Source organism: Perognathus longimembris, chromosome 11 (genome assembly GCF_023159225.1).
Source record: "Perognathus longimembris pacificus isolate PPM17 chromosome 11, ASM2315922v1, whole genome shotgun sequence".
Lineage (NCBI taxonomy): Eukaryota > Metazoa > Chordata > Mammalia > Rodentia > Heteromyidae > Perognathus > Perognathus longimembris.
In genome coordinates, this window is record NC_063171.1 from 50199054 (window position 1) to 50213574 (window position 14521).

The window sequence follows — 14521 nt, forward strand, 5'->3', positions numbered from 1 at the left end:
TCTATGAAAATAGCAACAATTTTTAGGTATAGCCCCCAATCCCATTTTCTTATAAATAAGTGGTTAATAAAATAAGGCAGTAAAAGCCCGTAGTTGTCTTTGGAAATATTTTTTGTTTTAAATTTTATTGTAAAGGTAATGTACAGAGGGGTTCGAGTTACATATGTCCAATAATAAGTACATTTCTTTTTTAACAGTATCACCCCCTCTCATTTTCTCCCAGTTTTTTCCCTCCCCATTCCCCTTCTCCCCGGTTGTATCATTCATTTCCAACATAGTGTCTAGTGAGTATCACTGCTGAATTGGTTCACCCTTTGTCCCACTATTTCTGTGCCATAGCTGTCTTTTGTACCACTGACATTTTAGTCCTTATGAAATGTGGCAGATTTAAGTAAAACAAATATTTCATTTGCTCGCTGTTGAATTCTTGTAGATGGAACTTTTAAAATGACACACCTAAGAAAGAATATGACAATCAATTTGTTAAACCATGCAAAACAGATTCTTAACTTGTCTATTTCCTTTATCGTAAATGTGGGGAACAACTTTGGTCACTTTTGATACTTGGGAGTCATTATTATGAACTTAAATTTTCAAAGGCGCTGAGCCTTTTGGACATAAAGAATTCTTCTGTATGCATCTTGCATAAAATCCTTTCTTGGACTCCTAACGTTCCTACTGGCTGTATGTTTCTTTGACTGAGCAGACATTTTCTTCCTTCTTCTTTCAAAGATACATAATAGGTATTTAAGATGCTGGGATAAGTGACTGAATAAATGATTGACTCCTATTGCTAAATTACTTCCCATTTTCCTTTATAAATGTGTGTGATCTCTGCACATTTGAAGGCACGAAGAAACAACTGCTCAAATTTTACACTGCTGAAAGTAGAATTGATAAGAACTGCTTTAGGGCCTGTGGATTATCTTTGAAAGATTATCTTTGCTAGTCTGAAATAGTAACAATAGAACACTATATTCTAGCTTAATGATCCAGAAGGGAGAAATGTCATTGGATATTAAGATAATATAATGTAGTAAAATAAATTTCATCAGTGTCTTCTAAATTCAATGATTATTCTATGATTTTTCCTACCTGAACTTGTCAAAGTACTTGGCTACAACTTAGTGGAGTTGATTGGTAGCCTTTTAGAAGCTATCAAAATGGAAGCAGCTAAATAAATCAGTGACCAAGGTCCTTGACCCTGATATAGACATTGTCCAATTTTGTACTTTGAGCATCCCAAGATATATCAGGAGAAATCCAGTGGCTACAGAACATTCTGAAACCTAATTAAATGTGACAAATGACCAGCTGGAGATTGGAAAACACTAAAGAGAAAATCATTTGCTTCAGAGGCTGCACAAAATATAGGGTATTCCTATTTTCTATATTTTAAATGAGACTTTAATGTAGTGGATAGAAAAGATAGACAAAAATTTTAAAATGTACTCATGATTCTTACAGTATGCTTGCCAACTATTATTTATCCAAGTTTCCAATCACAAGCTCCTGGTTTTAATTTTTTTCTGTTTTGTTTTGTTTTCTCTGAAAGAAGTTGAAGAAACATAATTATGGCACTATAATCTAGTAGTTTGCAGAAACTTTATAATTGAAATATTGACTAAGATGTGTTTTTTTTTCTTTTTGCCAGTCCTGGAGCTTGAACCCAGGGCCTGAGCACTGTCCCTGGCTTCTTTTTGCTCAAGGCTACCACTCAACCCCTTGAGCCACAGCACCACTTCTATCTTTTTCTGTTTATGTGGTGCTGAGGAATCAAATCCAGGGATTCATGCATTCTAGGCAAGCACTCTATTACTAGGACACATTCCCAGACCATAGTTTTTTTTTTTAATCTGTCTTGTAGAAAACAGAAAAGAATAATAGCTGGAAATCATCTTTAGGATCAAAGACCAAAGTATACACAAAACAGATTCAGTGATGTGTATTTATATATTAAAAAAAATTTTGAGACACAAGTTTTAGGTAGTCATCCCTCACAATTAATGCTTTTATGTAACTTTGCTTTTTTGAAAAAAAAAATACTATCTTCAAAAGCACATATTTTTTGCTGGGTGCTGGTGGCCCACACCTGTAATCTTAGGTACTCAGGATCCCAGTTCAAAGCCAGCCTGTAAGGAAATTCCATGAGTTACCTATCTCTAATTAACCACCAAAAACTAGAAGTAGAGCTGTGGCTCAAATGCCAGAGTGCCAGCCTTGGGTGTAAAAATATAAAGGATATCACAGGGCACTGAGTTCAAGTCCTAGTCTCAACACACACACAAATATTCTTTTTACTATTAATCTATTAATTCAGCCTACACTGTACCTGAAAAGATAATCATTTGTATCTGGTTAGTTTATCATCTGCATTTGATTTAAAACTGGAACATTTTAATTTTCGTAGCGTTTCTTAGTGAGATGATACATGCCAATAACCTAATGATATATAATTTTCTTTTAAACCATCCACACATTTTATTTATCTTGATTTTAATGCATTACTCATAAATGTCCACTGTGGGGAAAAATTAAGTTTCAAACACTAAAAGTTATTTGCAACTATACCACCAATAGATAACCTTGTAAAATGCTTTGCGTTTATATACTTTCTGACTTTAGTTTTCTTTTTTGTAGATAAATCTATATCATCTATCTCTAGCTTCTTAGAGTTTTATCTTGGTATCTATAGAGGAATTCACTATTGTTTAGAAAGCAGGCCAACACTGCATGCTCCCTTCCTTACTTGATTTTAAAATTGAAACTGAACTACAAATATGTTTAGAAATATTTCCATGCTAATTTTAAGATATAAACTTTTTAACTGTTTACTTATTTGTGTTTTTGTTTTACTTCACTATTACAGACATAGGCACATGTCTTTCGTGGGTAGCTTTAAAGGAATTTCTGGGTCTGGTGGAAGGGCACATGTGCTGCTCCTCCCCTCTCCTGGGCAGCACCTGCTCTGGTCTTCCTTACACATTCCTACTCCTTTATGCTCCAGTAAAAAAATCACGTCAGAAAGCATCACCTGTTACCCATATTTATCTCAGCTTTAAAATTATCTGCAAACAGAAGTCTAGCATTTTCAATAACCAGTAATTGGCAGGATCAAAGCTATGCACGTACGTCAGCAGTAAATACCTCTTTGCTTATTTAAAGACACCAGGATTGTGTCTTAAGAGCATTGATGCAGCCTTTAGTCCTGTCTTCTTTGCAACAAAACTTTTTGGTCATGGTTTTTAAAGTGACCATAATGATAAACTCTCACGTGACAAAGTTTTCAGATCAAAAGTAATAAGCCAAGATAGTGGTTCCATAGAAATATCAAAGGAATGTGCTGGATCTGCTCCACTAAGTTGTGTAGGCAAAAATCCCAAATCCAAACAGCCAGCAGTTTCTTTGTAGAAGACAAATTGTACCTATAATCAGTGTGACAGGGCTACTGGGTCTGACTTTCACCAACTTTCACTCAAAAAAGCGTAGCTTGAAAACAGAAAACCACCACCATCGAGCAAGCAATTTCTTCAAGAAGAATGTATTTGGAAGTGAAGCAATAAAAACAATAATAACAAGTGAGAGGAAGATTTTTTTTTAAATAGGCATACGTCACTCATAGAGTAAAATTTGTCCTTTTGTCAAAGCTGTAGTTTTAACCATGTTGAGAATGAGGATGGCTGCTTGACTCTCTGGCCTGGGAACAATAAATTAATTAGATAATTTCTTACTTTTAAATCTGAGTTAGAAAATGCTTTCCATGTATTCTTCTGTTTTTCCAAGTAGATTTATCTACTCCATCCTTAGAGATGCCAAAATTAGTTCTTGGTTTGTCCTTAAAATGTATGATGGTTTTAGCACTGTTGGCTCACTCCTCTTAATCCTAGCTACTCAGGAGGCTGAGATCTGAGGATTCTGCTTTGAAGCCAGCCAAGGCAGAAAAGTCCCCATGAGACTCTTATCTACAATATACCACTCATAAAACAAACAACAACAACAAAAAACCCAGAAGTGGCTCTGTGGCTCAAGTGATAGAGTTCTATCCTTGAGTAAAAAGTGACTCAAGGACAGTACCTAGCTCACAATGTGTCATAATCAGATCAGGGCAATCTGTTTGTCCATTCTCTCAACATTTAGTATTTCTTTCTATTGAAAAATGTTCAAAATGCTCTCTACTAGCTATTTGAAGTATACAATTATCAACAAATGTTTAGACTACATTTTTGTCTAGAATATTAGACTCATAACAATACACTGCTGAGTCCATTAACTATCCCAACTCCCCCAGTCTTCCCCAACCACTGATAACCATTATTTTAATCTCTACTTACATGAGATCACTTTTTCAGCTTCTAAAGATTGGTAAGAACATAGGGTATTTGGCTTTCTGGTCCTTGAATTAATATAAGGTCCCACCAAGTTGCTGCAAGTGATGGAATTTTATTATTTTTATGGTTAAATAAAATTCTGTAAGCCACAATACCTTTAGTCCATCGATGGGAAATAACTTAAGCATTTAATATAGGGTATAGCATATTAAATCTGTGCATCTTATGCTACTTTTCCCAGTGGCCTTTTTTAAAGTCAGTAAGCAATAGCACTAGTAATTGGCACTATTTACCAGTAAAAATGTTGGATTTATCTTAAGAATGCAAGCATACATTTTTACAAGAAGGTCAATTAATTGAATCAGAATATTCAATGAAATGTACAATGCTTTTCTTATTGCTGTTTAAACTAATCTGTTTTTTGATAAATATTGGTTCTTTGATAAAATATATCTATCTGTAATCAATAATCAACATTATAAGTGCTGTATCATTAAAGACATTTCTACTGAAGTTAAAGACAAATATGTCTTCATCACCATATCAAGTAAACATTGTGCAGAAAATCCTGTCCAATAAGATGGAGATTAATAAGGAGATAGATAGATAGATAGATAGATAGATAGATAGATAGATTTAAATTGTCAACTAAATCTTTGTGACATATCTTCTTTTCCAAGACTCTGGATGATTGACCACTGTACATTTCTTCTATTCAGTTTGTTCACAGAGAAGTGTGTGGATACTTATCATTCGCAATAGCATGAAACATGTGACTACTACTATTGTCTTGGTAAACCCATAGCATGTTTTACAAACATGAGAATGGGAATTGACTGACAAAAATGAAAGTACTATGAAGTACAAAATTACTGAGAATGAGAATGAAATTGAGCACACAGGAGTTATAAGAAATACACTTAATCACTGCTGATGTTTGCAAGACTGAGCAGCTTACTGAAGGGAAATTTACCATATGGGAGGAAAATAATTGGGATACATGCATATGTGTAGATATTCTAAAGCAAAATGGTTACATCAGAGAAATTCATTTTTGTATGTGTTTCCCAATGTGGTAAGCACAGGGGTCAAATGTTCAGAGCTGATCTAAACTTAAGTAACAGATATGACTCATTACAGCATAGGAAAAGTGCATCTGTTTAATATAAGGTAGAGAATGAAATGAAAGCAATGGAAATCCAACTATTTCATTTTACACGTTTATAATATTGCCAACTCTAGAGTTTTAAACTGTTGTCAATTCTACTTTTCACTTTCCTTTGCAATTATAACTGAAATGGAGAGTCTTCAGTATTTTGATGTGCTTGTGAAGGTGGTGGAAAACTCTTAACTCATGCCAATAGGTAGGGTTTTCATCTGGTTTAATTTTTCAAAATTACACGATGGGTGGTTTTTCATTCGTGAATATCAGCTTTGCATTTCATGACAATGAGTAAGATACAAAAGCAAAGACCGCAGCAATGTTGTATTCATGTCATTGCTTCTGTCTTATTCTCCAGTGTGACCGCTGCTTGAGCCTCTACAATGACAAGCCTTTCCACAGAGGGACTAAAGCCCGCGTTTTCCATTGCAAACCTTGCCAGTGCAATGGCCACGCCCGCAGCTGCCACTATGATGCCTCCCTGGACCCATTTCCTTCTGAGCATGGGAAGGGCGGGGGCGGTGTGTGCGATGACTGCCAGCACAATACCTCAGGTAAAGGTCACTGCAGGTAAAAGTCACTAGCCAGCCGGGAAGGGACTGAGCCATCACCCAGCTCCGTGCGCATGCGATTTCCAGGCCTGTTCCTGTTCACTTGTTTCGGAACAAGCGTTCAAGCCTCTAGTCTGAAAACGAAAGCTGCATGGCCTCATCTTCTCAATTCCAGTCCTTACAGAGAGTCTAGAAATCATGCTGTATTCCTTGTCTGTGTCATTTAAAAAAAAAAGATTTTTGTTCCTTTGTTTTTATTTTTGTTATTTAGCTGAGTTCTAAGGACTGTGGTTTGAATCAACCTGGACAACAAAGTCCCAGAGACCAGTATCTCTAATTAACCACTGAATGCCAAAAGCAGAGCTGTGGCTCAAGTGCTAGAGTATCAGCCTTGAATAAACATGCTAAGAGATAGCCCAGGACCTGAATTCAAGCCCTACTACCAGCACACACACACACACACACACACACACACACACACACACACACACACACAAGCATGGACACACACAAATAGTTTCAACTTACTCACACTATTCTGACCAAGCCACACAATTATTTAAGCAAATCAGCAAAACTTAGTTTAAGAAATATATATATCACCCACCTCTTCCCTCATTTTTCTTATATTTTAGGATATGTCTTGATTTTTTAAACTTTTAACAAAGCAGTTATGTATAAAATGCATCATGATCATTGGAGTATTTTCAGATAAAAATAGTGATCTTATTACTTTTATTATTGAATGATAAGTTTTGGAGAGATTTCTAGATTTGAGGTAGAGATTAACAGTCCCCAACACATACAAATGGAAATATTCCAGAAATGCCAAGAATTCATTTATTCATTAATCCTTAGCTAGTATCCATCAGAATGTGAACTTTCACTTGATTTTTTCCCTACTTCTCTAATATTGGTCTAATTCCAGCAATATTTGAATAGATTATATAATGTCTGAACATAAGAAAACAGATATTTTGAGATTTATTTCAGTGGTCTTATAAACTACTCATATTTATTTTAGAAACTTCTTGTAAATTTATTGTAAATGTATATAAATTGTAAATTTATATCAAATATCAAGAAAAAAAATTCAATAGATAAAATCTAAACTTTTGGAATCACATAATGTATCAACATTTCAAGCTACTCTAGTATTTAATATAAATCTATTTAGCATATCTAAATATAATTAATTCCTAATTTGAAATGAGAAATAATATCCACTAACAGAAGCATTTTCTTTTAACCATATTTACTCTAGAATAATCCATGGTATTTAAGATCTTCTTCAATGTTTCAAGATTTCTAATATAATATATAGGCTTATTTTCAACTCTGTGTAAGTATCATCTTTCGCATGTACAGAAATTTCTCATATTTTACTTTAGATTAAATTCCTGGTCCTAGAAACAAAAGTTTTTCTTTAAGTTTAGAAATAAAGTCTTTTTTATAAGTTTGGCCCCACAAAGCCTAGATTTTTAAGAAGTGTGGTATTGGATAGCAGATGGGAGTTTAATGAAGTAAAGCATAGTTTGTAACAGGTTCATTGTTTCATATGCTCTGGATCACTAAATTGGCAGGTAGAGATGAAAGGTGCATTAAAATGGACGTCCCGAAAATTATAGAATTTCCTCCAAGGAATACAGTCTTTAACTTTGAATTATGAGACTGATTTTAATGAATTGGAAGTCATAATGCATAACCTTTTCCCCAACCCAGGGAGGAACTGTGAGCTGTGCAAGGATTACTTTTTTCGAGAGTCTGGTGCAGATCCATCAGCCATGGATGTTTGCAAAGCCTGCGATTGTGACAAAGCTGGCACGAGGCGTGGAAGCCTCCTCTGTGAAAAGGTGAGTTCTCCATCTTGAAAGTAAAGGATAACTGTCTCAGCCAAAGATGAGTTTGGGAAATATCTTCCCAGTGGAATTGAGGACTATTATTTCTTAGGAAGCCTCATGTATGTCTTTGCATTTCAAAGAGAGAGGTCAAGTGATAGGGGACCCTGTGCAATGTTCATTATGAGCCCAAGATAAGTACTGTATAGGTGGCCCTTAGAATATGACAAAGGCTCATTTTAGTTTTAATTTTCCTAGTGTCAAAATTTTGTGTTGCATACATGTCTTAGAATTCTTGGTCAAGCTATATTAATAAACGGAAGACTACCCCTGGAATTCCAAACAAGCTAATGCGACAAGACACTTCTCTCGAGATCCCAATAGAAGGGATGGCAGCCCTGATTTGAAATCTCTCCTTCCAGCTTGCAGCTTCTCCTGAAAATACAATACATTTTTATTGCTTTTAAACAGTTTTATTACTGCACCACAAATCTTGATGTCTGACTCACACAAATACAGATTCTAACCAACCTGGGTGCGTGCATTCACCTCAAGCCAAAACAGATGTCCATATTTAAGTGGAGTATCTTTAGATATGATTATACCTGCTCTGATCATATTACTAAGTAAAGATAAGTAAAGGACCCTCCCATGACAGTACCAGATCTTGAACTCATGGCCTTGTGCTCTTACTTGAGTATTTTGATCACAACTGGTGCTCTACTATTTGAACCCCACCTCCATCTCTGACTTGGTGCTGGTTAACTGGAGATAAATGTCCCTTGGATTTGTTTGCTAGGGCCAGCTTCAAAGCACCATACACAGATCTCAGCCTGCTGAGTAGCTAGGATTATAGGCATACTCCACCAGCATCTGGCTTTGTATTAATTTTTAATAGATACATATTTCAAACAATCAAGCAATACAGTGGCTAAGTTCATAAAACACAGAACTCCTTTTTACATTACAATGTAAGTGAAATAATTTCAAATCACAGAATGTTTGTCAAATAACTTTTGACATATATTACAAACCGATTTCTGAAGCTTGTACTTGAAGGAAGTGGCAGAAGGAAGTATGAGATTGAGAAAAATCTGAGCTACATTCTGAAATTCTGTCTCAAAACAACAAAATGGAAAAAGGGAATTCTCAAGATTCCCAAGATAAAGAAAAATCTAAACTAAGGTGAAATATGTATTTAAGGCTTTCAGAGTAACCAAGGTGAGTTAATTAGGGACCACAATGTTTTACTGACAAATTGAAGATCAAAAGAATAAGTTAGAAACACAGTTCTATTCTTTTATTTCATACTACCAAGAGACTATGAAAATCACAAACATTTTTCCATGTGCTGTTTATTAAAATCTAACTACATCACCTTATATATTGCCTTTACTAGTCTGCCATCAATATCCAACTTTGCTATCTCTTACTTGCTTTTCAATTTCACTCAGAAACTGATACCCAGACAATTTCATGGAGTAAGCCTTAAAAATAAAACAAAAGTGCTTATGGGACAACTACACATCCACATGCAAAATAATGACATTGACCTCTATCTCATACTACATAATAAAAAAAAAATCAATGACTCCTACCTCATACCACATATTGAAAAGATAACATGAAACAAAGAACTAAGAGCATACAATTTTTAGAAGCAAATGACTTTATAGATAAGACATGAAAAACCTAAAGAACAAAAGAAAGAAATAGGTGACATGTACCTCATAAAATTAAAAACATTTGTGATTTAAAACAGGTTAGGGTTAGGGTTTTAAAAGCTATTATCAAGAAAGTGGAAAAAAAAACCACACCAAAGAATAGAAACTATTTCTCAAGAACATATCTGAGCAGAGATTGTCTAATATATACAGAACAATCCTGATAGTTTGATAACAAAAGGCAATAAACTAATGAAAATTGAAAAAGAATAAGAATATATACTGCTCCAAAGGATATAAATTAGCATTTATCATGTGAAAACATACTTTTTTTTGAAAAAACGCAAATCAAAACCATAGTGAAGCCATGACTCACACGAGTAATCCTAGCCATTCAGGATGCGGAGATCTGACGATTGCTGTTCAAAGCCAATCCAGGCAGAAAAGTCCATGAGATTCCTATCTCCAATTATCAGCAAAGATGAGTGAACTAGAAATGAAGGTATGGCTCAAGTATCACAGCACCAATCTTGAGCACAAAAGCCAAGCAAGAGTATAAGCCTCAGTACTGGCATCAAGCAAACAAACATCCCCCACCCCTCCACACACACACCACCAATAACAACAACAACAATATGGAGACAGCACTTCATACTAAAATAGTTGTAACTAAAATCACTATAACAAGAAATGAAATGTGGGAAAACAAGAACTCCCATGGACTAGTAAAGCAAATGAATATACACAACCTATATTGAAGAACAATCTGGTAACACTCGGAATATTGTCTACCTCAGTTTAACTCCTCAATAGTTAGCCACGTAAATTAAAAACCTTATTCACAAATATCATAAAAACAGTATTCCTACTGGTGAAAATATAGAAATAAACTAAATGCCCATGAATTAATGAATAAAACAGAGAATAAGTCGAACAGAGGATAACCACCCATTGGAATATTATTGAACAATAAGGAAAAAGATATTCTGTTAAATGTTACCATATATACTGAAATCTGAGGGTGAGGGTGAAAAGCAGGCCAAAGTTTTTGTTTGTTTGTTTGTAAAAAATTGAGTTTAAATATATGTGAAAAAACATTTAACATTTTAATATTGTCTTATTTTAGAAGCATTTTTCTTACAAAAAAATCCTTTGGATCTTTCCAAACCTGCTTTGTTATTAATTTTTACCCTGAGAAAAGGAAGATAACTTTATGCAATCTGACACTTATCTAGAGAGAACTATAGTAGGAGTATTAGTGTAAATAAAAATGAAAAACGTTTCATAAAGTTAAAATCTACATGTTCCTTTGCCCAGAATCACATTCATACTTTGCCTTAATTTTTAATTTGTTTTTCAAAATCCAAGTAAAAGTGTATGAATGGTCATAACCTGTGGAAATATTGCACTGGCTACAAATTGTCCAAATAATGTTGTAAAAAACATTTCTGGAAAATGCTTTTGTATTTTTTTAATGTGATCACAAATATACACTTAAAAAGGCATAAAAATGTCAGAATTATAAAACAAAATTGAACTCAAGGACATTTTTAAAATTCATGTAATTGCAATGCTTAATAATATTAGTGAGCCTGCAAGGAAATTAGGCAGTATTTCAAGTCTCATTTTGTTATAATAATTTAGGAATCGCGCCAGCCCCCAATGTCCTGAGTGTGTTATGTGCTCCCGGTTCTGGAAGGGAGCTCCCTCTGGCACTTGTCATTTGAAACTCAATCCACTTTCCTAAGATCTGGCATGTTTTCCTCATTCCTCCAGAAGAAATATTGTAATTCTTCCTCGGGTGAATGCCAAGATCTTGAGAATGGCATGAAGTCATGCTCTGAGTCACTGAATCCTAAAAATACCCATGCCAAAGTCAAGACAGAGAGAACATCTAAAACACAATAACATTATTAATGATTGGAGAGGAAGAAAAAGTGGCATCATTGATGTTAGGGAGTTTTAATACAGAGTCTTTAGATTCAATATGAGGTTTGGGTAGCCTGTGTATGCAAGAATGCATTTGTGTGATTTTCCTTTCTTTCTGTCCCCGGCAATTTGTATTTCTGAAGTGAGAGCTTTCCATATTTCATCAGGTCCAGAACATGATGAGTTTATGGAACATTGAGAAGAAGTCTAATTATCTTATGAACAGCAGTGGCTGTCAGCAAAGTTACATACAGTATATGTTCCCAGGATGACAATACATTTCATTCTCTTCCTTTGTGGAAGTACCAGGATTTGAACTCAGAGCCGGCTGCTTGCTTGGCTGATGTGTTACAACTTGAGCTATGCTTCCAGCTCAGTGTTTTACTGGTTACTTTGAAAATGGAATTTCTTGAATTTGTGCCTATGCTAGATTCAAATCACCATCCTCTGGATCTTGCCTTTCTGAATAGCTAGAATTACATGTATAAGCCTCCAGCTTACACTTGGATCTTTCTTGAGTTCTTGAACTCAGTGAGTGCTTTGTTTCATGTGTCCTCAGATAGAAACTGCCATTCTTTCTCTTTTCCTCAAGACATGTTGTAAAACTGCTCTCCTGCTTAAAATTGTCCCAAATTCTGCCACTTTCCTTGCCTCCAACTTGGTCGTAGCCCTATTTAACCTGAAGAGATGGTGAGAGTTCAGTCATAACGCTGAAGACACAAGAAGTCAGCCAGAGCTATTCAAACTTTTAATGTGTAATTAAACAGCCTAGCAATTATTGTTTTTTCCTGTGGGTCCTGAGGCTTGAACTCAGGGCTTGGGCATTGTCCTGGAGCTTCTTTGTCTCAAGACTAAAGCTTTACCACTTGGGCCACAGCTTTACTTCTGGATTTTTGGTAGTTTCGTGGAAATTAGATTCTCACAGATTTTCATGGCCCATAATGGCTTTGAACTTCAGTCTTCAGTGTAACTCGGATTATAGTTGTGATCCACCAGAGCCTAGTCTCTAGGAATGTTTTTAATTGCACATTCTGATTCAGGATGTCTAAGGGTGATGACTGAATGTCTGTATTGGTTAATAGTTTCCCAGGCTTGCTAGTGAGTCCATCTGTACATCTGTCTGTCTGTCTATCTATCATCTACTTATCTGTTCCCATCTTTCTATTAGTGTAATGTGACTATTACGTAGGCCAGGCTATTATGTTAGCCAACCTAACCTCAGTTTCTTGATTATCCCACCTCTACCTTCAAGTCTTGGGATTAAAGGCATATGTTGCCATGCTCAGTTTATGAACTACTTTTTAGTAACCAAGGAGATGGATATAGATATGTGATAGAGGAAGGTGTATTTTCTTATGCATACAGATATAGGAAGGTGTGAACATTTATGAAAACCTGTAGTACTCCACAAGATGTGTGGCTTCTATGCCCGATTCTCTGGATCCCATCTTTAAAAAAAACTGTTTTCCTCATGTCAGTGTTCCAATTATGTCCTCAGCTCCTTTTCAGTTTTAAAGGGTCTAACCTAAGCTACTTTTTAATGGAAATATACAACAATATATAAAGGAATGTAAATGTCTATAATAGCTCCAGAACAGAGAGACATGATTATGAGATGTTAAAAAGAAGAAGAAGGAGAAGAAGAAGACTAATAAGGACATTGAATGAATTAGCTGAAATAGAAAAGCATCAATGCCAAAAGTATTTCCAGGTCGGAGCCATAGAAGATGGAACTATAAGAAATCAGAGTAGGACCATGATAGGAACCCTATTCTTGAAATCAGAATATTCTGCCAGGACGACAGTTTTCAAAGAAATACATTAAACGTTTGATGTACTATTTCCTACAATATTATCCACTCTTTGTCATCTGCCTAGAATCATGTGTTTGCCATTAATTACCACTTGTTACTAAGTCTAACAAGGTCGATTTTCCAGAAACATATTTTCTTACATTAGTGTGTCTATGTGCATATCAGTGCATGTGGTTGTGTGTATGTGTGTGCGTATGTGCTGGGACATGATATCAGAGCTTTGTGCTCTCCTTTGGCTTCTATTTTGACAAGGCCTGCACTCTCCCACTTGGGCCACACCTCCACTTCTGGGTTTTTGTTGGTTAAATGATACACACATATCCTTCATTTCTTGAGGTCTTGATCCTGAATCATATGGCCTATGAATGTTGAGACTATGCATTCATTTGGCAAAGCAAATGAAAACTGAGGAGTTTGCCTATCACATAACCCCTACACACAGTTCTTGGCACAAGCCACAGCATCTCAATTAAAGGACCTACACTGAGAATACAGAGGGCCAGATTCACAAGGTTAAGTACAATTCTTAAGATATGAGTAGGAATGGACAAAGAAGGCCAAAAAAAGGAATCTGAGCTTGATATAGAGTATTGAGAGAATGATCTAAGTCAAGGTTGTGAACAAGATTCCTGGAAGCAAAAACTATATAGAGGTAAAAGTTTAGTTCCTAAGTCCCAGGGGAAGTTGAATTCCCAGGTTTGTCACCTCTAGCATTTTATTGGGAATTAGCACATCCCAAGGGCCAGGGTATACAAATTGGCTGGATAATAACACCTCAGGCATTTAAGGCTAGATTCAATAGTGATTAATGACATTGACAGTGCCATTGGCTGGGGGCCTGCTGTAAGAAGAATTGATGGAACTAGTAATTGTAAGATAGCGTGAAACAAGGCTCGGTGCTTTGGTTCCAATACCAGTTACCGTAGGCTAAACATGTAACAAACCTGAACATATCTAAGGAAATGAGCAGTATAGAAATCTATGTTTTGCTTATACAACCTCTTCAACGTAGATTTTCCTGGCTGTTTGCCGGCTCTCCTTCTCATGTCAAGTCAGGGAACCTTATCTCCTTTCCTACATCTGCCTTATTCTAGCAAAGGAAAAGACAAGATGAGGAAGCAACTTTTGTTTATTAAAAGCCTTGGCCCAATAGAAGCCAAATACTTTATCTGATCTAGATAACTAGAAAAATGGCCATGCAAGGTACTAGTGGTGTTGGAAAAAAAAATTAGGCT

The 14521-nt window shown here is 35.6% G+C and overlaps 1 protein-coding gene across 1 annotated transcript in view; it reads left to right on the forward strand.

Moving 5' to 3' along the window:
* Ush2a (usherin) overlaps nt 1-14521 on the forward strand; it is a 618626-nt gene that overhangs the window by 84334 nt on the left and 519771 nt on the right. The window contains exons 9-10 of the mRNA XM_048356772.1: nt 5849-6044; nt 7764-7894. Coding sequence (XP_048212729.1) covers nt 5849-6044; nt 7764-7894 — 327 coding nt within the window. The remainder of the gene's footprint in view (nt 1-5848; nt 6045-7763; nt 7895-14521) is intronic.